Genomic DNA, 25,125 nt, shown 5'->3' on the forward strand with positions numbered 1-25,125 from the left:
ATTCAGTAAGGCGGTGACAGAAAAATAAATCAATATTATTTCTCTCAGCTTGAAGAAATTGCTATGAAAATAAATTCAGAATCTTCAGTATTACTACACCCTTTGAACATTGAACATTTTATATTTAACAAACGTACATGCAAGATAGAAAATAAAGTGGCAAACATTTTTAAATAACATCTTTAATTAAAGTTTTTGCAAAGGCAAAATATTAAACTTAAAATAGGTCTTAGTACATCAAAATACTAAGTTCTCTAATTGTATTCCAAGCATGGCCTTTGAAACATAATATCCTGTATATCACAGAAGAGCAACCTTGATCTGCAATTGTACAGAATGAATTTTACAAACATAATAAATATATTTACCCCCTTACACATAACAGTATATGTACAACAGCAGTTGACAATAGTAGCTCAGAACAGCAAAAAAGGATATTCCCCCACTCCGTATTTGATTGGTACCCTATGCATTCTGGAACACATCTCCTAAGATGACTGTACATAGAGCTAACCCAAGGCAGTTCTTCCTGTTAAAACAAAAAGCTCCTTTTGTTCCGCAATGTCTAATCCACCAAATAATAACTCAAAGACACACTGCATGAACTGCTTTAAAAAAAGTAATAATAAAAAAGACAACAGGGAAACCAAATGACTAAAAAAAAAAATTTCCTAACCAATCTCAGTAATGGGAAAACATGACTTTAAATGCGAGACACCTCTGCGTAAAAACGTGCATCCTTTGTAATGAGTAATTCTTCTTTTGTGATCAATCATCTCAAAATCTAAACACCCCTCTGGTTTCCCAGGAAGGGGATGGGGCTCCCTGGGACACCCCAGAGCCCCAGCTGCTTTTGCGAGGCCGGGTGGGCGCATCAAGCCACGGCCGCCGCCACCTCCCGCGCTTCCCACTGCATCCCACACAGCGGCTTTGGCGCCTGCAGCTGAGCCAGGAGGGCTTTGTTGGATTTTAAAAATATATATAGATTTGTTTAAATGATTTTTTGATACATTGAAGAGATTGGCTCAAAATAGACCTCAGTTCACCAGGTCTTTAGCTCCTGCACTGAAATTACGGAGTTTTACTCGGATCGTTTTAAGGTGCCGTAATTACTGTTAACTACCAAACGGCCAAACCACCTTTGCAGAACAAATGCTCCTACTCCGCAGGAGAAACAGAAAAGCATTTATGAAAAATCTGCTATAGGACACAGTATTTTCTGTACTCTTCTCTCAAATCTGCTTCCGAATCATGTATCATAGACGGGAAAATAAACTCTGACCACAATTGTTCTTTTACATCAYGACTGGGGACATGGATGACGTTCAAACGCCACCTCTGATTACAACGCAAGAACAAAGCAAGAGTATGAAACCGTGAAGAAATCTTGTCACTACCCAGCAACTGAGGGGGGAATAAAAAAAAAATCATACTTTTTATTTAAATAGTCCAATATAAAATCCCTCATGTGACTAAATTCTCTATTACCTCCTAAGAGAAAACATATTTCAACTGGTTTTCAAAGTAAATGTTCTTAAATGATTGCACACACTAGAAGTCAAAATTAGAGCAAACTTTTTTTTTTCTTTTTTTTTTTTTTTTAACTGTTTGAAGCACTGCAGGAAATCTACTCCCTCAGGAATCAAAAAAAGGTCATGCTGGCAAAACTGGTATTCTGCAAACTGAAAAGGCACAAGGCTCTGGCTTTGGCCTAGTTCCTCTGCAAGTTTCCATCAGCCATCATAGTTATAATTATGAAGTTATCTTTCCCCATATTTTTCCATCATAAGAAGGTGCTCCATTATCTGTGCAAATTTAAACATAAGCCCTCTTGAAATCATGAATTGCTTCCATAATACTGAACTATTTAAATGAAAAAAAAAAAGAAAAGAAAAATCTCTTTCAAGGGGAGGAGAAAAAAAGATCATTTATGGACTATGAACATGGGAATCCCTTGCCCTCTGAAAGGAATGGTTTCTGTGGAACCTAATGAAATGGTCTGTTCAGTTACATTGTTAAAACCATGATTAAAAATTCAAGTACAATAATAAAATTAAGCAAACTACATTCTTACAGCAAGCCGCTACAATAAAATGAAATTAAAACATGCTTTTTGATTTAAAAAAAGGAACACTTGATGTAGCAATAAGAGCACAGTTTGGTATGTTCATGTTTGACTGGCTTTCAGAAAACTTCACAGGTATTTGTATTTGAAGACAAAACCTCTTATCTGACAAGCACACCATTCAATTAGCTTGCAAGTTCACATGGCTTCCAACACCCTGCAGAACAGGCTCTGCTCGAGTTACCTTCAAAGTTCTGGTACCCCTTAGAAATAAATAAAAAGGCTATGCAGCTTCTGGTACACACAAGTGGGTGAAGAACCAAAGTAGTCGGGGGAAAAAAAAAATCCTGTTTTACAGTAACCTGGTTTCCAGTGGTATAAACAGGAATCTGTACCCAAAAAGACTTTTTTCTTTTGACTTGTTCAGTTGTGCAGCGCTGTGGGATTTGTTTGAAGACCATTATTTAAAACTTACTGGTATTAGACATGGGAAAGATAAGGAAGTAGCCGATATATTACTCATTTCATTGCAGTTTTGCACTGTTTAAAAGTTTCTACAGTGGCAAAAATGAAAATAAAAAATTCTGCTTTGTTTCTAAGAACGCAAACACCAGTCCGTTTGAGATACCTTGAAGCCTCGAGCCAAAAATGTACTCCATGTGGTTATGCCACTGCTCAACAACAAATGAATAAAACCAGAAATTAACTTGTCAAAAGTTTATGTATGCAGATGACTTGCTAGGAAAGATGGCTCTAGACATGGCCTACAGACAGGTTCTGTCTGTGTCAATGAGACCACAGGTGAGAAAAGTCACAATAAAAAAAACAGCTTTTTACAGTGTTTTTGAATTCTTCTAAATGCTAATGAGACTATCAATGCACTTTGTGGCAAGTAAAGCAGAATGAAAACGAGGACACTGCTTATACACTACCTAAATACACTTATGAGCTTGTTAAATTATGCTTTAAAAATTTCATTCTCAAGAAGAAAGGCCAGAAGTTGTGGGTTAAATGTCTGTTCCAGAAATTCTTCCCCGATTCCATTAAAATTATCTTTACTGCGCGTGTCCTTTTCATTGTCCCTTTCGAAGCACCAACAAAACACCTTTGCTGAAACCGCCACGAGTATGAACATTCCTTCCTCAACACTAACTMTCATGCCCGTTCCCTCTCCTCCTGCATTTCTGGAAGCAGGCTTTGGAAGAATAACCTATGCATGAAGAAAAGGTGTTCACAATTCTAAGAGGAGGGGAGGAGGGGTAACCATTTTGCTGCTTTGGACAACAAAAACAAACAAACAAAACCACTCTAGAAAAGGCAAGTGAAAAAGTTCTTAATGAGGTTTAGTGCATCTGACCACTTGATTTTCCATTACCAAGGCAGCCTAAGGACACTCTGACAAGGTTTGTGTTCTCGAAGCTGCGCAGTTCTCCTCACAAAGCTACATACCACCGGGAAAGATTAGAGATTAACTGCTGCAGGTAACTTAAGGCTATGCTTTTTAGTATGCAAACCTCTGATTAACGGACTTGCAGCTAACAGAACTTTTATGAGATTTTCTGTGTTAAAACTTCAGTCATTCCTGTGGCCTGCTCAAATATTTTGGATGTCTGGAGTACAAATGTAGTATGTTAGTGAAGGAATGCATCTATCATGTGATTACCTACACATTTCATTTGAAAGGTCTCCAAAGTCTTTGTAAGGAGTCAGCAGAAACTACTGCTATTCCTTTCAGTTCAACGGTGTTGCAGGACCATCAAACAGCAAGAATACAGGTAGAGTTAAGCAGTCTGACTTTCTAGGGGGGAGCTACAGGTGCTTAGTATTTTAAAAATATAGCCCTAAATAAAAGATGCCATTCACATGAAATAAAAAATAATTTTGTAATATAAATGATCATTTTACCATTTTGTAACTGCTAGGAACAATAACTTGTTTATGGGGAATGGAATTGAAAACAACAAATAGATATAATAATTAATGAGCTTATCAGAATTAAAAATATTTTCCTTATACACGTTATTTAAAATTTAACACCTTAATTCTTACCCTTCTGTACAAAGCTTGCACGCAGTTTAAGTAACATCCTTACCATCCTCACTACCGAAAGGAAGTGTCCAAAGCAAAGATTTGTACACACAATAAGCATTTTCAGATTAATAATCTATCAAAGGGAAGAGTTCCTTCAATCAGTGGAAGAAGTATTTTAAAATCTTAAACCGAGGGAAGAAGGGGGAGACAAAGCCTTACATGCTAAATACCAGCTGTAGGTACCTGTAGGTAGAATTGATAATTAAGGTTTTCCTAACACACAAAACCAGCTCCCAGACAATGCTATAGCTGCTACAGTCCATGGCTTGCTCATCTGAAGTAGTGTCTTTGTTGCCACATTTTATCTTTGTTCCAATAGTTTTGTTTATGCTTTATTTTTGATGTGCAGATACATATTTTGGTTGAAATATATGTCCAAGTCTCAACCTTTCCTGCTTTTGATTTTTTTCCTCTTATGGGAAGGTTTTTTTGTTTTGCTTTGTCTTAAAAACTTCACCATTCAGCATCCCCAATGGCTTTGGAAAATACAAAATCTCTTCCGTTAAGATTCATGATGCCATCTTTGAGGTGAAATTTCCATTTGTTTTTACTTCTGTGAATCTAAAAACAGGAAAAATAAATTAATATTACTTTGCACCCAAAATACATAGCAGTGTTTAAGTAATTATAATGGCAACCAACCAACCGARAAAATCACGCCTATTAGACATTAACAGATTACTATAAACATCTTGAAAATCAATTCTGCATTTAGTTCCAAAAAACTAAAAATMAGTATTTTCAGCTTATTGTTTTTAATCTAGGGACAGCTGTTGTAGTGATCATCAAAAAATCATGCAGCCACAGGGGCAGTTCAAAATACAACATACACAGCACAATTTGAAAGGTGGTTGGAAAGGAAAAAGAAAAAAAAAAGAAAACAATATATCCATCTACCTTTGCTGCTCTGACTAAACTATCTTTAATTATGACATCTGTGAAACTCCACTTGAAAGCAAAAATATTCCGTTTCAATCAGCAAAACACAGAGGGTTTAAACCAGCCATGAATGAGTGGAAAAAAAAAGTTTCACAACTGATATAAATAAGTTTTAAAATTTAGCTGCACACAAGAATAGATAAGTCTGAGCTGACAATTACAACTTAGAAACGAGATCRTGGTATTCTAAAAGACTGACAAAAATGTAAGTTTTCTGCTCAGTAGTGTCAAAAATATATACAGGGCACTATTACGGCACTATATTACTCAGTAAGCAGAAGGTTCACCTGKGCCATGCCTATTTTTGATCCTCCTTCTATATCCTTTTTGAAGGATAAAATAGGTGCACAGAATAAAGGAAAGAATAATCTAAAGTTTGGGCAACTTCTATACAGACTGCAACCCCCATTGGTGACTCTGGCTTGGAACAGAGAAGCCCAAGAGGGATCAGGATTCATAAAAGACACAAATAAGGCAGACAAGAAATAACTACTCACTCCCCTAAATAGTTCGGGAGCATCACATCAAAATAGTGGGTTGAAAACAACAAAGTCCTGCACACGTGACCTATCTCAGTTACGAAACATTGTCACAAGACAAAGTTGACATGGACTCACAGAGTAATCAAACAAATTAATGACATTCCCCTCGCTGCTGGTTCTGCAATAAAGGGCACTCTGTAAGGACAGCAGCTGCCTGCTATGAGCACTGCTGTCCCTCTGCTCTCCTCTCGCTGTCCCAGCTGCACCCACTGCAAGACACCACGTTGTGCAAGGGGGAAGCTGACTCTGAACAACTGAGCTGATCCTGTGTATTTTATAGGGACAAACTGCACAGCTATTGATAAGTGCTGGAGTCTTTCCAGAGCTTGCAGCACTTGGGCTTCACAGCCGACACTGCACCCTGCTGAGTTCAAGTTCTTTACACTTAAGGTGGGATTTCAGAGCACCTCTTGTTCTCTAGCTGTAGATGCTCCCAACAAGCTTTTCTGACCACCATGCTGAGGTACCTCACTATCCTAGGGTAGGATATCATAAGGACCCTTGGAATGTAACTTNTTTTTTTTTTTTTTTTTTTTTTTTTTTAATAGAGTCTGTAGGAAACATATGGCTGGGCTGCAGGGACTGATACAGCTAGAAGCATCTTAAATTCTTTATTGAACCTGATCACAACTCCAATTCTGACGGCAAACTCAGTCTTAACTAAAATAACTTAAATAACTGAAGATTTCTTCTCAAGTCATTCTTTATACTGCAGATTGTATTATTCAAAAACTTCCAGGTTTTTTTCCCCTTGAAAAGAAACCTTATACATTGTGGTCCAATTAACACAGCCTAGGCAAAAGAAGAAAATCTACATCAAAGAAACTTTACACATACTGCCTCAGCAAAAAGGTATGTGATAGCCTCCAGATAAATTATATATATATATACACACACACACACACAGAGGAATTCTCACATATTCCAGGAAAACACACAAAAAATAGTGAGTACAGGGAACACAGYTGAAGAGAATTTAAAGCAAAATAAGTGTTCCACACTGCAATCACTGTCCTCTACTACCTGTTCAACCATCAAGAAGAAAAATTTGCAAAATTTGCAGCCATCAATGAACAGTTTTGCAGCAAGCCTAAATCATACTGACTGCTGCTTTCATTTACGGCCACAGCAAAAATACCAAAACTCATTTGCAATAGTTTACATTTGCTGAGCCCAGAAGATTGACCCTTTGCAAACACACATGCACATGATATGGAAAAGAAGTTTAATCAAATTTCTGGGTCCCTGCTTGAGCAGGGAGGTTGGACTAKATGATCTCTAAAGGTCCCTTGCAACCTCAACCATTGATTGTGATTCTGTGCAGGTCTTACTACCACAATTTCTACTTTATAGACAAAGGTATCATTTAAAAGCTATGACATGAAAGGGAGAAGAACAGAGAAAACAAAAATCTTCTTTCTGTTCTTTAGAGAATTTACCTTATCATACTGGCACACAACAACATTTTCTGTATCAAACAGTTCTTGTCCTTCCTCATCACTCACATCATCTTCACTGTTAAGGGGTTCCTGAAGGAAACACATGAAAAGTGTTTATGCTTTTTAGTAAGATTAGAGTTGTTAYTTTAATTACTCATGTGAGGATATAATCCGTCTACAAACCGTATTCCTGAAAAAAAAAGCATTTAAAGTGCAAGGATCAGGCTTTCTGAACATGCAGTTMCTTTCTACCCTCCATGCTGTGGTTGTCCTCAGGTTTTCACCAATCTTAATGCAGAATTTTAGCATCCAGGCCAGGTTCTGGGCACCACAGCCCTGTCTAGACCACACTCACTCCTTAACTGGAATGTTCTGGCACTTGCAATTCATCTTTACAAAAATTTATTTTATCATTATACAGGTTTYATTATTCAAAGTAGTTAAGTGGTGGAAATACATTAGTCGCATGATTCCCTGCGTGCCAACAGATACAGAAATAGCCATGACTAATTCATGCCTATCTGATGCACCACAGGCTGAAACAGAACTCAACACCTCTGTCCTTATAGGAGAGAAAAAAAAAAATGCTGTCTTAAGTTTACAAAGATAAACTAACTTCTCCAGATGTTCCTGTAAGAATTTTCATGTCCCTTGAACGTTACTTGTCTTGATTCCAAAAAACYGTCTTCCCACCCTTCAATTATTTTTTCCTAAATTGAGCAACTATTTCTACTCTTTACTACTCCTTCACTCCCACACTTCAAAGTTGGAGTTTCCTAATCAAAGCATGTCTAGAGCATCCCCAAATGCCATGCCAAGAATATGTACAAATACCCCTTTCTGATCTGMAAGTCTACTGCGTATCCTATTTCCTCTTCCCAGCACGACCTTCCCATTCCTGCCTACAATCCTGCTAGAAACTGAACATAAGATCACCTTGAACATAAGCCAGATACCTCTTCTGGAACATTCTTGCTCCTTCTCTGAAATGTCTGAGAGTTGTCTAATAGCCAAGAAAAACATTACTCTGCAYTAAGTCCAACGAACTGTGCTGAGAATGTCACAGCAGAAACTTTCTATCTCAAGGAAAAAGTATTTCAAAAGCTAGTACAACCATTACTAATTACAATTACACGTTATTACAAATTAAATTACAACAATTTTCCTGAAATCTTGCACACAATCCTCATCTTCTCACCTCCATCAAACTATATAAGCTATACGGCAGAGGATACAGGTGTACCACAGGGTTCTTAAATATAGTATGATTTGGGAAGGAATTAAGTGACTTAAGTTTAATGAACTGCTCTACTTGTTATTTTGTCTTGGAGAAAGAAAAAAAAAAACACAYACAGACATATAGTTTTCTTTTAAGTATTATGGATATTTTCTGAAATATTGTCAAGTTTACCTCTTCGACCTGGCCATCTTCAGCTCCATCTTTTTCTTTGTCTTCCTCTTCATCGTCATCATAGTCTTCCTCCTCATCTTCCTCTTCCTCTGAGGAGGTGTCCCCTGCTCCATCGACCTGGAGCACGAGCGGTGCTTGTGCCTGCGCCTGTTGCTGCTGTGGTTGCTGCTGGCCAGCTGCAGGAATCTGTGCTTGGGCAGGGGTTGGGGCAGCCACAGTGGTAGGGATGACCTGGGTTTTATTTCCTGTAAACAGGATCTGCTGAGGCTGAATGATCACTCCTGTCTGCTGCGGAATCCCGCCGGGGATGGGAGCCAAGACCTGATGGAATATCATGGCAAGTACAGTGACTGCTACCACAGCTCACCTCCATACCCACCACCCACTGAAAACAATCAGCACACATCCATCTGACTTGGTGAGAAACAAGAGCTGCAAATGCTCCTGCAACAGTACAGCTTCGCTCTTTAATTGGTCTCATTTTCCATTCTAACATTAGCACTTCTACCATACTGAGTTCCAAGTAAATTATCTTTTTTTAAATTCAAATAAAAGATTACTTTCAAACTTTCCTTATAAAGCATTTAACATTAAGTTTTCCGCATATTATTCAGGCCTGAACTGCAGAACTGTGTCACAATATTAAATTCAGCACTCATGCAGCCTGGATGCAAACTTAATTCCATAGTCAGGTTTTCTGAGTATTTCTTTCTAAATGCTAAGTGGTAAATTATTTTACCTAATAAAAAATTTTAGAGCTAAGTGGTAAATTATTTTACCTAATAAAAAATTTTAGAGCATAGACTAAAATTATGCACATACTGTATTTCTCATCAGCTGACACAAAATCCATTTTAAACTGAGACCAGTGGGAATATATGCTTGAGTATCATTTGAAAAAGACATTTTCAAACTGTTCATTTTTAAAATGCACACTTCTTAACGTAACTCATATACCAATTCTCACTTTGTCAATTTTGCATTTTCTTTCCATTTGATCAATAGTAATTTTAATGAAGTTTTCTCCTTCAGCTGTATCTGTTCTGAACTCTTTCCTTACCTGCTGAATTACAGGGGCTTGTACACTACCAGGCTGCATTTGTGGTATGACCTGCTGCTGTAGAACGACCGGCTGTTGTGGCTGAATGATATATTGAGCTCCATTTGCAGTTCTAACTACTTGAAGGATCTGGCCTGGATTAAACAAATACATAAGCAAAGCAGTATTAAAAAAGAAAAAGAAAAGAAAAAAGCAGGTTTAAAATAATCTTAAATTTAGAAACTTKTTTCCTGGAAAAATACAAAAACTATTAGAGTACTTTTCTGTTTCACCAGAGAAAAGATACTATTATATTATTTACTTGGTATAGCAACTATTTAAGGAACAGAGAGACAACCTTTATACCTAAATAATCACACGCTGTGCAATTCAATAACTATTTATGCATACAGGATCCCTGAAGCCAAATACTGTGCTGCTCTAAAGGATTAGTATTTCAAGTATCAACTTTCTGCTGAAGAATGAACGTCATGTAAGATAAAATTTAGAGATAGAAGACAAAACAAATATATTCCAAAACAGGAATTCACATCAAAAAGTTTGTCCATTACTAAGGCCAGATCTTTCCATTGTCCTTTCAAGATGACAACCTCTTTCCCAGAGATTCTTGTCCCTCTGATTACCCACTTCAATGTACTCCTCCACACATTACTTCCTTTCAATTACTGATGTGTGGTTGCTTATCCCTTTGAAAACTCTATCCTTGCGCTTTTTAATTATCTCTCCTTCCTTTTCCCATAATTCTTATATTCTGATCCCAACTCTGCTCTTTTACTGCCCCATAGCTTTATTATTGTGCCTCCTTTCTCAAATCATTAACTTTGGAAAAGGCCACCAACTCTGAAAAGACATCTAAGACATATACCAACATGAGTTCTTTGCATTCTATTCCGAGAGATGCAGCCATAGAAGAAACAAACAAAAAGTCAGAAAATCCTCAACTTTAAACATTTCTCTCAAATATTTTTTCCTGTCTTCCACTGACAGTCCAAAAGCAAAGCCTATTTACTGAAACAACGAAGTACACCTGAAAAAGGGAATATGGTTCTGCAGGCAACCCCATGCCCTTGTGTAAGAAAACATACTGCAGATATATACAACTGAACAAAAAGTGGCAAACTTATGAACTATGGAATTGAACTATGGAATTTGGCTGTAAAAAATAACTGTGCTTCCTTAATATTGAAAAGGACCAAATTGCTAAAATAGCTATGCATTTCAATTTTATTTCATCTACAAATCCTTTAAACACACAGATGTTTAAAGTAGGAAGATTAAATTGGCAGCCCAGCAGGTGATTCTGAATAGACAAGGCAAATTATTCTGGCAAGAGCATCATCCGTGTCTAGAAAATGACCAGATCTTCCTTTACTGTCCATACCAGAGGATATCTGGAATCAAGCTTCTGAGATCAACACAAGAACACTGCACATGAAGCATCACACATATTCATAAAGGTGGCACGTTATTTTCCAAATATTTGACAATGTTCTCCAAAGAGCAGTATTTAAACATGCTACATCCATTATCAGCAGCAAAACTGCAATTTCTAGCTTCAGGTGCTAGTCTAAAAAGCATGGAAAACTAGCACAAAATCTAGCCCATACCCCTGCTAGGTCAAAATGTCAAAGTTTGAAAAACTAACCAGTCTGTGAGCAAGCAAAGATTTAGAATCTAGAGCAGTATTAATGACAGGGCTCTGYGATGGCTGATTTCCAGGTCCTGCTTCTTAAATCAAAGAGCACTGTAACGCACTATGAATGGGCACTGACTAGAGAAGGAAGGTGAGCTGTGTAAACAGTGGGGGTCTCGTAGACCTTGGAAGGTCTTTCCACCAAGTTCCATCAGCCTCAAGCCTTGTGATTGCTTCACTGATGAGATAGTTACCTGAATTTGTAAGTATCTGCTGAACAGGAGTAACGCCAGCAGGGAGAGCCAACGTCGCTGCGGTGGCTGCTGCGCTCTGAAAGACAGGAAAAAATGGTTTTAACTGAAAATGTTATTGCTAGGGTTTCATGTCTCAGAATACTACCTGAAAGTTAAATATTTAACCATTTATATCTACTTACAATATTTGCAAATAAGTTTATGCATCTATTAATAGATGGTCAAATAACTGCATTATACATAAAAAAACTATTTTTGCAACTTCTTCCTTAACAGGAAAAAAATAGAAACAACAATCACTAAGTATCAAAAGATTTTGTTTTCTTCTGTCATCTCTGCTGACTTACTAATAGAGTCCAATACTGGCCTGCACATACGACAATTTCACTTCTATTTTCAGGTTAGCTTAAGAAACAYGAGGTTCTTTAGCGATCAACACGTWCAGATGCCCTTGTGTGCTTTCAGATGTAGTAACAGTTAAGTCTGCACTTTTTAAYTCTGCAAATGATTTTCATATTCTGTGTAACACAGCTCTACTAAATATACACATATAGTCAGTGCACTGACTGTTCAACAAAATGACTAACATTTGTTTCACAGACAGTCAGTTAGGAGAGAAAAAAAAAGGTATTAAGTGCATAATGACTGTAACTTACAAGAAAACCAAATTCCACCACAATCAAGAAGTTCAAAACACAGATATCTGCATTAAGTCCTTACATCACAGAGGAAGATGGACTTTTCCAGAGGCCTTTTTACTTCAAGGGTCTAATAACATCTAGCAACCAGGATGATTAAGGGAATGGAACATCTCTCGTACGAAGAGAGGCTGAGYGAGCTGGGCCTGTTTTCTCTGGAGAAGAGACGGCTCAGAGGGGATCTGATTAATGTGTATAAGTTCAGGAAGGGAGAATGCAGGGAGGAAGGGGACAGGCTGTTCTCACTGGTGGCCAGCGATAGGACGAGGGGTAATGGCCACAAGCTGGAGCACAAGAAGTTTCGTCTGCAGGTGAGGAGGAACTTCTTTACTGTTAGGGTGACAGAGCAGTGGAACAGGCTGCCCAGGGAGGTTGTGGAGTCTCCTACTCTGGAGGTCTTCAAAACCCGCCTGGATGCCGCCCTGTGCCACATGCTCTGGGTGTCCCTGCTGGAGCAGGGGGGTTGGACTAGATGATCTCTAGAGGTCCCTTCCAACCTTGAATATTCTGTGATTCTAACTTCTGAAGAAGCTCCCCCGCCCTTCTCCACTAAGGAAGATTATTCTCCTCTACTAAAAGATTTAAACTTTATTACTGGGTTAAATGCCTATTTCCTGTTTTAAGGAACATAGTCTCTAGGTCCTTATCATCTGACTAATATTGCAATTACAGCTTCCAAAATTAATGAACACAGAGCAAAGTTACAAAGTGCTCTTCTGCATCCTCATGTTCCAGGCAAGGGCAGATGCATAAATCTCATTATTCTCTACCTTCCAAAATACTCAAGACTCATCTGATCCATTCTTTGATACTAATTTAAATGCTTATTAGAAAGCACACAGTATTTCCAAACTGATTTGCTAGCAGAGTATTTACTGAACTGGCAGTCTTCTGCAGCATGCACTTCTGCTGCCTTTTGACAGCAACAGAGTTTAAAGCTCAATATGTTAATTTTTGCAATACTAATTAATAAGATGTAACAATGAGAAGAGACAGGGGAGAGAATTAAAAAACATAACTGCTAGAATAGGCAAGTTATTTATTACTCTTCATGACCATTTCTATGGAATTAAAATAAAAGTAGATATTAATCTTCCCTAAGCTTCCAGGCAAATTATGCTATTTGGTTAATGAAGTTTGGGTTCTTTTCTATAAGATGAACAGCCCTTTCAGCAAATAATGGATAAGTGAATGGTAAAGCAAACTACTGTAGATTCGATTAACTGTGAAACTTTAAAGCGCTTTTACCATTAAAATAATAAGAATCTAATGATTTAATACATATATTTAAATTGCTTTAGCTGTTGTTTTCACAGATTGGCAATAGAGTTGTTGGAGGTTTTTTTAAGCTTAAACCATGACACTTAAAGCAAGACAATAAAAAAAAAAAACTCCGAAGACAAAATCTGCAAGAAACAACTAGAAGACCAGATTGATTTCTGTTCTTATTACAAAATTGCTGTAATTGATGCTGAATTGTCATCAGTGCAGAAAAATTCAGTAATTTGGCAACCAACTTTACCAATGTTTCCCAATTTACTYTTAAGCAGTAATACCTAATACCCAATTTATGTTAGTTAATCAAAACAACTTACATAATGACAGAGTGCATTTGGGCAAGATAAGCAGGGAAGGGGGTAGGGGTCTCTGGAACCTTAACACTAAGTTTATGAGAAACATGGGCAACATTTCCAATACCTCGTTGTCTTAAAGTTCTACTCTATAGAAAAGTTCTGCTCTGTGCTAAAGAAGCATAGCTCTCTGCTTTTCTTACCATGCCCGATGCATTCATATGTGGTATCAGCTTGGAATCTGGCACAATAACCTGCTGCTGAGGTGCTAGAAACAAACAAAAAAATAGCATTGTAAGGAAAATATGCAGTCCGTCCAAAATACCATCCAAGGCAGAATGATGAGAAAGGGCATCACACAAACATCACCTGAGCTTTATAACCAAAAAGGCAGAAGTTTACTCTTCAGACAATGTACAACAGCAGCAGCTCTTAGGTGAGATATGGCTGTTTCACCTTAGAGACTTATTTCAATCTATTCTGACTTTATCTAAAACAAGCTTTAAAATACATTTATGAAATAAAGGGTATTATACTAAAACTTTAATAAATCTAATGATGCATTTGAGCTCTCCAAAACCATCAGCTAGCAGTGGTTAACTCCTCAAAAAGACGTATGCAAAGACTGTAATAAGATGAAGAATACATTAATCAAGTGTAATAGCATGAATTAGGTCTCTAACACACAGCTGTGCACAGCTGTCAGCAAAAGGCTATGAACTTCACCAGGTTTTTGCTATAGTTGGGAGTAGATGAAATATGCACAAACACCTGCCCAAACAGAACAGTTTTGGTGTGCTAAAGGAAACAGAGAGCAAAACCATGCAAAAATCCTGTTGTTCATCAAAAAGTGTCAAATCATATCCTGATGTATATGAAACTTGCAAGCTGAGTGCTAAATCAGGGCAGCACATTGTAAGAAAACTGTGCCATTTAAAAAGACTAATCATCAAGCAGGTATTCTATATTGAAGCCTGTAACTGAAGACATTACAAATACTGCAGGTAACCAATACTTCTGGAAAAGGCTCTAAGTTGGGGATCACCCTATGGTCCTCAACTTTTAAGGAAACCCAGGGAAGGGAAAGAGACCAAGCAAGCCCCGTGACCGTGTGCCAGGATCACACACAGCCCTGCAGGAACCACCATGCCAGCCCAGCTCATCTCTCTGCAGAGCCAGACTCTCTCTCCCCCSAAAGAAACTGCTCTAACTCATTCAACTCCATCCTTCACGGTTCCATATCCCCCACACAAGGGAAGTCAGGTAACTTGTAAAATTGCATAAATCTATGATTACAGTACCCAAACTCATTTAGCATCCAGTGTCATTCGATCTTAAACCACAACACAAAGCAACAAGTCAGTTTAAAACGGATTAATACTCTAAGCAGATTCCAGAGGAAGAGCCAAACAGGAGGACAGCGACTCCCTACTACTGCAGGGAGAACTAGTCAGTGGAGTCAGAGCTACCCAGCTAACCGGCCACGAGGGGTCTGCAGCAGGAGAGCAGGCAGCTTCTCCAGGATGCCAAATTGATCTGCGATGCTCACAGAGACGTRCATGCAGTCACAGGTCTTTATCTCCAAAAGAATTTTATCTCAGCAGCCCAGACTGATTTATGTACAGGCACAGAGTAWTACAAAAAGGAAAATAAAAACCCACCACCAGGTTACAGTTAACACGGAAGATAAAACAKTAAAATAATTCTGCATGGTGTCAGTAGTTCTCTGTTTTGAATAGATTCTTTTGAGTGGTGGAAGCGAAAGTAAATRAATAGATAAAAAGCACCTCCTGGTTATCTTCTGCACCCATTACAACAGAGGTGTTGCTCCGTATTTCTGACAGAAGGCTCTAGTTCTGACTGACAGCAGATACAAGGTTACTTTTTATCTTGGCCAGAATTATAATAGTGCACAAAAGCTTGCTCCTCAACTCAAACATGACCTGGGCAACACGTYTGTTTATCCAGTAAAATATATTTGTATTTGTCTGATTTTTAAATTGAAATTACTGGTGAAATAATAATGGTGAAAATAGTATTTCCCCCGAACTTACTGATGGAGAATACACTGGACAATAATTTCATAAATTAAATATAACTAAAACATACCTTGAATCTCTCTCACACTTACACAATGTGCAACCAGACGTTTAAAAAGAAAGCCTTTACGCTCATCTAAAACATGTTCTAACATGAAAAACATTTCCTACATACAWGCAAACTGTTACAAAAATGCTAATCACCTCCACTTGTAGAGTGGAGCTTGAAACCCTCAAGTTGTTAACACGTTTTTTGACATAACTTGAAAGTCTATATTAAAGAATTTAAACTATTCAGTAGTAGAAGGCCAAGAAAAGGATTCAGCTTTTCCAACATATATGGAGATTTTCCCATCCATGCTAATTTTTTTGTGTGCGTGCACAAGACAACTAACTGTCTTGATCTATAAAGCAAGGGCAAGTAGAGAGAGCTTAGCATAAAGCCACAAAATCAACAAGATAAACATCCTCCCCGGATGACTAATGTGCAAAGAACCTGGTCTGAATGGCCTTGCCCCAGACACGTTAGCGAACGAGCCTGACCTTGCTGGGATGCTGGAATAAGGACCTGTTGGGGCTGAGACTGCTGCTGCACAGTCTGCTGCGGCTGAGGTTGTGTGTGATGGTGGTGGTGGTGATGCTGTTGCTGCTGCTGTTGCTGCTGCTGCTGTTGCACCTGCAGCAGAAGCTGCTGCTCTTCTGAGTGGAAGCCATCTACAGCCTTGGATTGCATCAGCTTGTTCTCCCACAGCTAGTTTGAAAAAGGAAAGAGAAATCTGGGTACTATTTTTGTTCATTCAGATGTGCAATGATATAAACAGAGTACAACAAAATTGAATGTTTTCACTGTTTATCTTGCTCAGTAAACCTTTTGCCATGCATGGGCTGAAGATTCAACTCCAAGCAGGTATAGTTTTAAGAAATATCCCATAATAGTCATTCCAAGCTTAAACTTCAATCAGCATTCTTTCTTTCATTAATGGAAGAATCATTACAATCTTAACAGAAGTACAAACAGAAACTGGTAACTTTAAATCTGCATTCTAGTTTCCACTTCTCTGCATTCTAGTTTCCACTTCTCTATCTTCATTTTTTAAGCTTCTTTAACCACAAAAACACACTTCTTTACAGCCATCTCCTTAGCAATTTCTTCCTAAAACTACTAAATACTAGGTGCCTCAAGATTTTTCCATGATAACACACTTTAACAGAAACTGCCAGTAACCTCTACAATAAGGTCCAAGCCTTTACACATTTTCTACCACATCAATATCAATTTCAGCATCTCCAACCTTTCAWTTCTTTGACTTGAGCTGACAGGGCTCCTCTTAAAAGAGCAACAACCACAGCAAAGCAGCTCTTGCAAAAAAAAAGACAGCAAGCATTCCATACTACATGSAATCCAAAAAACTGCAGGCACCCAAGAACCTTGATCTCAAATCCTGCTTAAAGCTTCCTCACTATTTCTCTTCAATACTTGGTCTTCTTTCTCATATCTTTCCTCCTTTAATCTTTCCCTAAATCCTTTGTAAAATATCTATATGACACAAACATTGAGATCCTTTTCTTAKGGTTTTCACTGTCTCTTTCTCCTCATCCCCCATCAAATTAGGTCATGATTTGGAGGGGGTTAAAGGAGATCTTCACCTGTTTCTTTATAGCCAATACTAGCACTCAGTATTTCTGTCATACATCACCCAATTTTTAGTATTATGCACCGAGTGCAGGATTCTCACTTACTGAAGGACTCAACGGTTGAACTGGGCCAGTATCTACTTTCCCAGTTTCCTTTCACTTTATTTCCTCATTTTCTGCTACACCTTTTTCTCCTCGTCTTTTCAAGGGCTTCTTTGCTCATAAAGTACTTGAAGAAGCCCATATGAGATGGGCATTAGAACCAAGATTAATTTGCCTCACTTTTGGATCCCTTATACCAGCTCTAACCCATTAAAAATACAGTGAATACCCTAATTAGAGGTTAGGGAAAAAACATTTGATATGCACTGTATAAGCTATTGTGCAAATCAAAAATTGCATATGCAGATAAAGAACATCTGACAATAAAAACTCTTTTTTGATTAAGAGATAAAGTGTGATGTAACTGAAATGATAACACAGGGAATTCTGAGGCCTATCATAAGTTTTCATCAAATTTCAAGTGCCAAATAAACAAATCTGTATACGAAAATTTAATCTGAAAGATATGAGGCTACATATATAAAGATTAATATACTACAAAGCTAACTAAAAATCATAATTTTTACTGTATGCAACAGTAAGYAGCATCCAATCACACAGTGCATCAGTTTAGTAAAAACAAAAAAGTTACAACTTACTGTTTTGAGTTCCATGAGAACTTGTTCATCCACTCCTTCATCCAGAAAAACTTCTCTGACATCATTGATGACATCTTCAATTACAGACCTGTACAATTTAGGCTACAAGAGAAAGAGCTAGTCAGTGCTATTTGTTCAAAAAGAAATTTACACTATAATAATGAAGTGACATTTCGTCTTGAAAAATATCTGAAAACCGCATACAGAATAGAGTGCATGCTTCTGAGTGACTACCATTTCCAGTAGGAAAGTATAAATCAGCAATACCAAAGGAAAAAAAAATGGCATCACTTTGTATTCGTGCTCCCATCACGGACTGGCAGTAACTTCACAAAAGGAGCTCCAAAGCCCTCGCTGCCACTCAGGGGCAAGACCCTGAATTGCAACAGTTCAGTGATGATGTTWGTTTGCTTTTTTGATGTGGCAAGTACTGAGCTAAGTGTTAGGCAACATTAGGAAAACAATAGAGAATGGAACAAAGAACATTCATTATGCTCCATGTAGACTACTTATAAAACAGTATACAGAGTATGCTAATTCAGTTCTTACCCATATCTTAAACAGCATATGTCTTTATGTTTTCCTAATTCCACAACACAAAGAACAGCAAAAACAATCAAAAGATATGGAAGAGTCAATCCTCACACAAAGCTAAACTAAACTATGARAATGTGTCAAAACTGTATGGTAGCTTAGAATGGCTCTAAGAAGGTGAAAAGGGAATGGACTGTTCACTATCTTTTGTGATACAGCCGCAGGAAAAGAACTGTCAAGCTATGGAGTTGAATTCAAAACAAAGATGGGAGTTTTCCCATCCATCCATTCAGCAATTTTTCTTGCCAACAAGCATAACTGTTAGACATTCAAAAATCTTTGCATGTTTGTAAGCTACGTCATAGGATGATAAAAGTTCAAAAGGCCACTAAACAAATACATTTTAAAAACATCTTTAAAGATTGCTAACTGAACAAAAGACAAATCTGGTTCAGGAAGTTCACAGGAGACTCAGAACTGGGGCACATGAATGCTCTGTTCGTCCATTGACATTTGCTTAGAGACTACTGAGGACTTCTGCTTTCAGTCAGTACTTCTGTTCTTACATTACAAATTCTTCAGAAAAGATAACTGCACATACATCTTTATTTCATTAGGCTGACTTCATGCCTAAACTGTAATTGACATAGTGAATTTCAACATTCAGAATCAATTTGAAAAGAATACACTTAACCTTATCAGTTAATGCATACAGCTCGACTCTACAGACCCCCAGGATAAGTGTACCATATGTAYTGGACACCTTTCAAACACATATTACAGTTTGGATGTCTGCATGGTGTACAAATCTCAAAGGGATCCTTGTTATTTTTAAATATCTGTGCCAGCTAATTGCAAGGTAGAGGTAACTTGTGAATCAGCAGAGTTCTACAGACTGGAAACCACATATATTTCACTGACAACTACTGTTTTTCAGGCTGTCTGTAGACTTTTTTTCAATCTGGAAGTAGTTGCAACCTTCTTTTAGCTGTCGTATCTCTCCCCCTACTCCACAACCTCCAGCCGCAGCACCTCACCGGAGCAGAAAACCTCAAGGGCACTGAAGGCATCCCCATCCCCCTGCACGCCAGCAGGGCTGTGCATAAAAAAAGCTTACACTAAAGCACACACGGCTGGACCAGCATTTTTACGACTAGATAAATTTATCTGATAAACATCATTWTTATGCATATGCAGTTGCTTAATTTATCCATGAAGTACTGTATTTGTTAAAGGTATGTTAAATATCCTACACATATGCAGTAGGTACATTCTGGAATAAGGGATGGAGTATCTGCACATCATTTACAACCGCCATGCATCCAAAAAACAAAACAAAAACCCCACTGAATATTGTTATTTCTGAATGTAAGAGAGCTCAAAGGTACTGGTACTACAAAGCAGAGAAGCCATCCAGAAAACTGGAAAGAGGGTATTCTCTTTTCGGATGGTTCCTTAGTGCACTAAGTCCTTAGTGATTAAAGCCCACAAAGATTCCGTGGTGGAATATTCTGAAATGTTTTTTCTTCAAGAACTCTGATCAACACTTCAATATTCTGGCAGGCAGTGTGTTGGAACACCCTATTTTTTCTTCATTTTACATTTCCATTGGTTTGCCAGTTTTCAACATTAAAATGCATTGCTGCAAGTGGCTGAAATGACAGAATTTATCAGCTTGCTACTTGCCTCTGCACAAGCTTTCCAACCTGAAGTAATAGRATATATTTTTCTTACTTAAATGTAGCTGATGTTCATAGCAGAGTTTTCAAAACTCGACTTCTCCAAAAGATGTAAAACATACCAGATTACTTTCAGAAACCTTTTCTTTCAAAATAAAGCTTAACTGCACAAGTATGTAACGTCAAGTAGAGCATTAGCTGCATCAATACACTCATTTCAAAAGCAGACTACTCTTGAGAATCATTTTTTTAAGCTCTGTGTAGCAAGAAAATTAGAAATGGCAGGTTCCAGTAAGAGGATTATTCTTCTACTTAATTCATAGCAGATGAAAATAGATGCTCCATTTAATAACCTTAGAAGGATCTAGGAACGCCAAAAACTGGATTCTTAATTCAGAGACGATTTCAATATAAACATCAAGCTYGTGGAAGTCATATTATTCCTATAACCAACAAATTTTATGAAGCTTAGACAATGCACCTAGCACAAGAATGCTAGTTGACCTATTGAATTAGCATTGTGGAGGAGCCAAGAGCGCATTATATAGATAAATAAMTATATATGCCTTAACTTCAGGCACCCAAACTCTTTCTCTTGGGTCAGAAGGACACAGTGCCTGCACCTGCAGAATGGAGACTCTGTTTGCTCCTTTGCTCATCGTTTTGCTGAACTTCACTATTAAAACCAGCTTTATACAAACAGTTCAACCAGCAGTTACCTCCTCTTCTCTCCAGAATCAGTCATTTTTGAGAGCTGTATTTAAAAAGGTATTTGCAGAGTTTCATCAGATAATAGAGTCAATGGGAAAATATTAATCATCAGATACAGCAACTCTATAGCTAACAACCTGCTTGGGAACATTTTATTTCTCCCATGCAATAAGGGAAAAATAAATAAATCAAAAAGAAAACACTGAGCACAGCAATGGTTTAGCAAGAGAACCATTCACAGTCAGAGTTCGCTTTTATCACTCAGTGGGTCAGAAATGTTGGACAGCATTCTAGCCACGTACTATCACAATAACCCAAACRGGTGTGATTGTATGAGGAGGAAGGAAAAGAGGAAAAACAGACAGAAGTATCTGCACTTCTGCTCCCTCCCCTTCTCCATTTCACCCACATATTTTTAAATAATACTCAGAAAAAAAGTCTTGCCTGGCTGTATGAATTCTTATTAAACATCCAGCTCAGATGGATACAACTCTTTCCATGAGTGAGAGCAACAAGGCCTTTTTCAAGAGCCATCTGTGGTGGACTTTCAGAAATGCTGCAAAACGCTCTCTCACTACTTGCAAATGCAGAGTGCAACTGTGCAGAGCAGCCTTAAGCCCTAGCCTTTGAAAGGGAGCAGAGGGCACTCTCTTGGATATATGTAAGGTGCTGGTTGTAGCTATTGCTTATATGATGCTCAAGTTGTTTATATATAAACCCCTACAATTCTCAAGACGAATGACAAAGCTATTTTCACACACGGCTTGCTCATTCAAAACCTGAACTTGATAATGTAATTACTTATAAAGTCTAGAGATGGGATCCTTAGTGAGTTAAAGTCTTCTGACCAATTTTCGTGTCCAGTCAAATGAGGCAATGACAAGGTAGGAAAATTCCTTCTCCTCAAAGTGTAAATGTCAGTAACCCTCCACTCCAAACAACTAAATCCAAATCCTTCGSACATCTCCCTTTTCCACTGCATCACAATTTTGTCTCTTCAAAATGCTTGTTCAACGGTTCTCAGAGTTATACAAGCATGCATAAAGAAAACTATCTCCAAATTTAAGTAGTTTTCTCATAATTCTTTCATATAGTAACTTTCCAGACTAACCAATCACTTCAGCTTTACTGCAGTAGACCTAAAGATTTAACTGCATGTTTAGATTAGCGAGTGATCTGTAACAAAATTTAAGAGAAAACCCTGCAATAAATTCACCCAGTGTTCTACAGAAACTTAAAAAGATTACCATTAAAATAATCATGCTTTCATTTGGTTTATATTAGAGTGCTTCCTTCATAAAGTGCATGCCATCGTAAACTCTAAGCCCTCTTAAGAGCAAACATACTCAAATTGCTCTTCAATAAACACTGTTCCAAACACTTACTATAGATGAAAGACAACAATTAAAATTCTTGATTTATTAGATAGAACCGCAAACACATAGAAAAGGTTTGAGAATCCAACAATTCCCCCTCCAGGGACATAAGGAAATGATTGTGTCTCCCTCTCTCTGTGCATCTTGTAAAAGAAAATCCTCAGCACGGTAGACTGCTACACACACACACAGAAAAATCCACGAAGCAACCAACAAGCTATTTTAAGTGACACCACATGCCTTTGGGRGCTTATGTTTCCCACATTCCTCTGGAGTTTCAAGGGTACGGATACTGCACCTCTCTGTAGTTATTATTACAGCATCCAGGTTTCAGCAGTTGGGATTCCAGTAACCAACACATTACACAGAGACGCGTRCGGCGCTTTCTGCATTTGACAGCAGTTTGTCCCTGCTCCCTTCTGCACTTATCCCTGATGAATTCCTCTAGCCTACAGAGCTCTTTTAAGGATTCCTAAAGGGACACATTGTCAAGGTAACTAGTTTCAGCTACAATTGCTTCAAACAGGTGCCTAAAAAGAAGTAACACATATTCATAAGTAATTACTGAAGCTGTCAGACTTTACTTGTCACCTATGAAATCTTTTACTGCATATAAGTCATTAACATTTCTATGTCCTACGCTAGGGAGGCCACACTTCTAGGGATTCAGATTTTGAGGAGATGCTSTTGGCAAAGCCTCGCCTGCTAAAAGAATCATCCCACTGCAGGATTGTGAGCTGCTCTTACTTGCATAACMCTATGCTAACCACATTAACCTGCTCCTGAGTGAAAGCTGAATTTTACCAAGTTAACCATGCGGCACTGACCACACCGGGCAGATCTTCGCAAGGTCGTTCTCTTAGTTGAGAGCTGGCCTGAAGCCTGGCTGGCTTGACTCTGAACACAATGCTCAAACACAATCTTTTCTGAGAGRACCTTACAGAAATGCTGCTATGTCAGCACAGACAGCCCAGAAAACGCAAGCCTCAGTAAACTGCTGCAACAAAACTTGGAAGACTATTCACAGTGCTTTTTTCTTCTGTTCATTACTAACTTGGTGTTAAAAAGGAAAGAACAAGAAAGAGAGCTACAGAAAGACTACAGAAATTTATCTTTTACCAACAAGAAAGTTAGAGTGTTATACAAAAGAGGGGAGCTAACAGATTTAGGTCTCACACAAGATATGCATTATACAAAGTCCTGCGTGTAATCACTGACTACTTTTCTAAGACTCTCTGATACAAAATCTGATAAAATATCAAAGTAACACGATCCTCGATCATTTCAAGCTTGAATTAAAAGATTTACATTTGCTACTRCTGTTATCCTAAACAGTACACAAAATATTGCAATTAAACCAAAAAGTAGCAGTAGTTCTAAAAGCCTCACTCTTCCTAGACTGCCACACAAACACCTGCATGCTCATCAGCTTTTGCCACCAGAAACACAAATATTCAAGCAGCATCCTGTGGCCCGTGACCCTCAGACAAAACTTTAATATTAAATTAATGATGCTTTTAGCTCCCGAGGTGCTGTCAGATCATGCTCTGACCTTGGCAAAGCACTTAAAGCAAGTACCACATTATCTTTTTGATATATTGGACCCACATCTTTTAGCTTGTGCTTTCCTTACCTAGCAAGGAAAAGAATAATAAAAAAAAAAAAAATGAAAAAGGGGAAAAATGGCAGGAAAAAAAAATGCAGTTTTTAGAAGAGTCTGTGGGCAGCCAGGACTCTGCACTTGCTAAGGACAAGCACAAAACAAGCAAACCAAACCCAAACCCTTTCCCAGCGCGGGAAAGGGCACGCGGGGATCCCCTCCTCGGTGCGCGGCGCCGCCGCGGGAAGGTCGCGCGGGGCGGCGCGGGGCGCGGGCGGCAGCGCAGGGGCCCCGCGCCGGAGCCGCGGCCGGCGCCGAGCGCGATGCGAGCGCGGCACAAAAACCCGAGCGCCAGCGCCCGGCTCGCTGCCTCCGATGCATGCACCTCCCAGCCCGCGCGCGGCGGCTCTCTCCCTATTTAAAGGCTGATGTGGTGTTTAAATGGAGAGGCGGTGACGTGGGGCTGGAAAGCACCTTCCCATCCAGGCAGAGTCTATATTAGAGAGCGGCAATAGCTCTATATAAACAGGGCAGCCGCAGGGAGGAGGAACACAAGGCGCGGGCAGGCAGGAAGGCAGGCGGCCATGATGGATCCCAGCGCCACAAACAAGGGGCCGAGCGGGCGCCGCGCCGCCTGGACTCCCCTCCCGGTTTGTCGCGGCCGTGCGGGGGGGCTCGGGGCCGCTTTCGGCGTAGTCGAGGGGAGGAAATAAAAGGAAATAAAACGAGAAAAAAAAAAAAAAAAGCAACCGAGGCCGGCGGGGCTCGGCGGCTGCGCACGTTTGTGTGACTGCTTATTGCAAACCTCGGTGAGCAGCAGCTACAGAGCGAGCCACCCGAGTGCGGAAAGCACGAGGAAGGACGGGGGTGCAGGGGGGATAACGAGTTTTTTTCCTTTTTTTTTTTTTTTTTTTTGATTTTTAAATAAATACTTCCTCGCTCACTGGAGAAAAGTTAAGGGGCTGCCGCCTCGGCGGGCCGGCTCCGCGGCGGGGAGAAGTGCTTTTCAACCACCGCTAACGAGCAGCATAAAATGGCTCCGGGGAGCCCGGGCGGCTGGCGCCTCGCGGACCCGCCACACCGACCCCGGCGCGCGGCCCCGCTCGCCGGGACGGCTCCGCTCGGGGCCCCGCCGCGGCGGCTCCCT

General features: G+C 39.0%; 1 protein-coding gene across 3 annotated transcripts in view; it reads right to left on the reverse strand.

Annotated features, from left to right (window-relative positions):
* Positions 1-1,048: 1,048 nt before the first annotated feature.
* The window catches only part of GTF2A1 (general transcription factor IIA subunit 1), a 24,817-nt gene continuing 740 nt past the window's right edge, over positions 1,049-25,125 (reverse strand). For 2 of the 3 annotated variants that reach the window (XM_026048278.1, XM_026048276.1), the window contains exons 2-9: positions 18,079-18,180; positions 16,286-16,493; positions 13,907-13,971; positions 11,435-11,510; positions 9,548-9,681; positions 8,488-8,808; positions 7,077-7,166; positions 1,049-4,717 (exon numbers count right to left, since the gene is read on the reverse strand). In XM_026048278.1, coding sequence (XP_025904063.1) covers positions 4,610-4,717; positions 7,077-7,166; positions 8,488-8,808; positions 9,548-9,681; positions 11,435-11,510; positions 13,907-13,971; positions 16,286-16,493; positions 18,079-18,093 — 1,017 coding nt within the window. In that variant the 5' untranslated portion in view covers positions 18,094-18,180 and the 3' untranslated portion in view covers positions 1,049-4,609. Of the gene's footprint in view, positions 4,718-7,076; positions 7,167-8,487; positions 8,809-9,547; positions 9,682-11,434; positions 11,511-13,906; positions 13,972-16,285; positions 16,494-18,078; positions 18,181-24,011; positions 24,041-25,125 lie in introns of those variants that run through there. The other variant, XM_026048277.1, reaches the window with a different exon arrangement.

The sequence above is a fragment of the Nothoprocta perdicaria genome, unplaced genomic scaffold (assembly GCF_003342845.1).
Source record: "Nothoprocta perdicaria isolate Ctin4 unplaced genomic scaffold, notPer1 scaffold_53, whole genome shotgun sequence".
Classification (NCBI taxonomy): domain Eukaryota; kingdom Metazoa; phylum Chordata; class Aves; order Tinamiformes; family Tinamidae; genus Nothoprocta; species Nothoprocta perdicaria.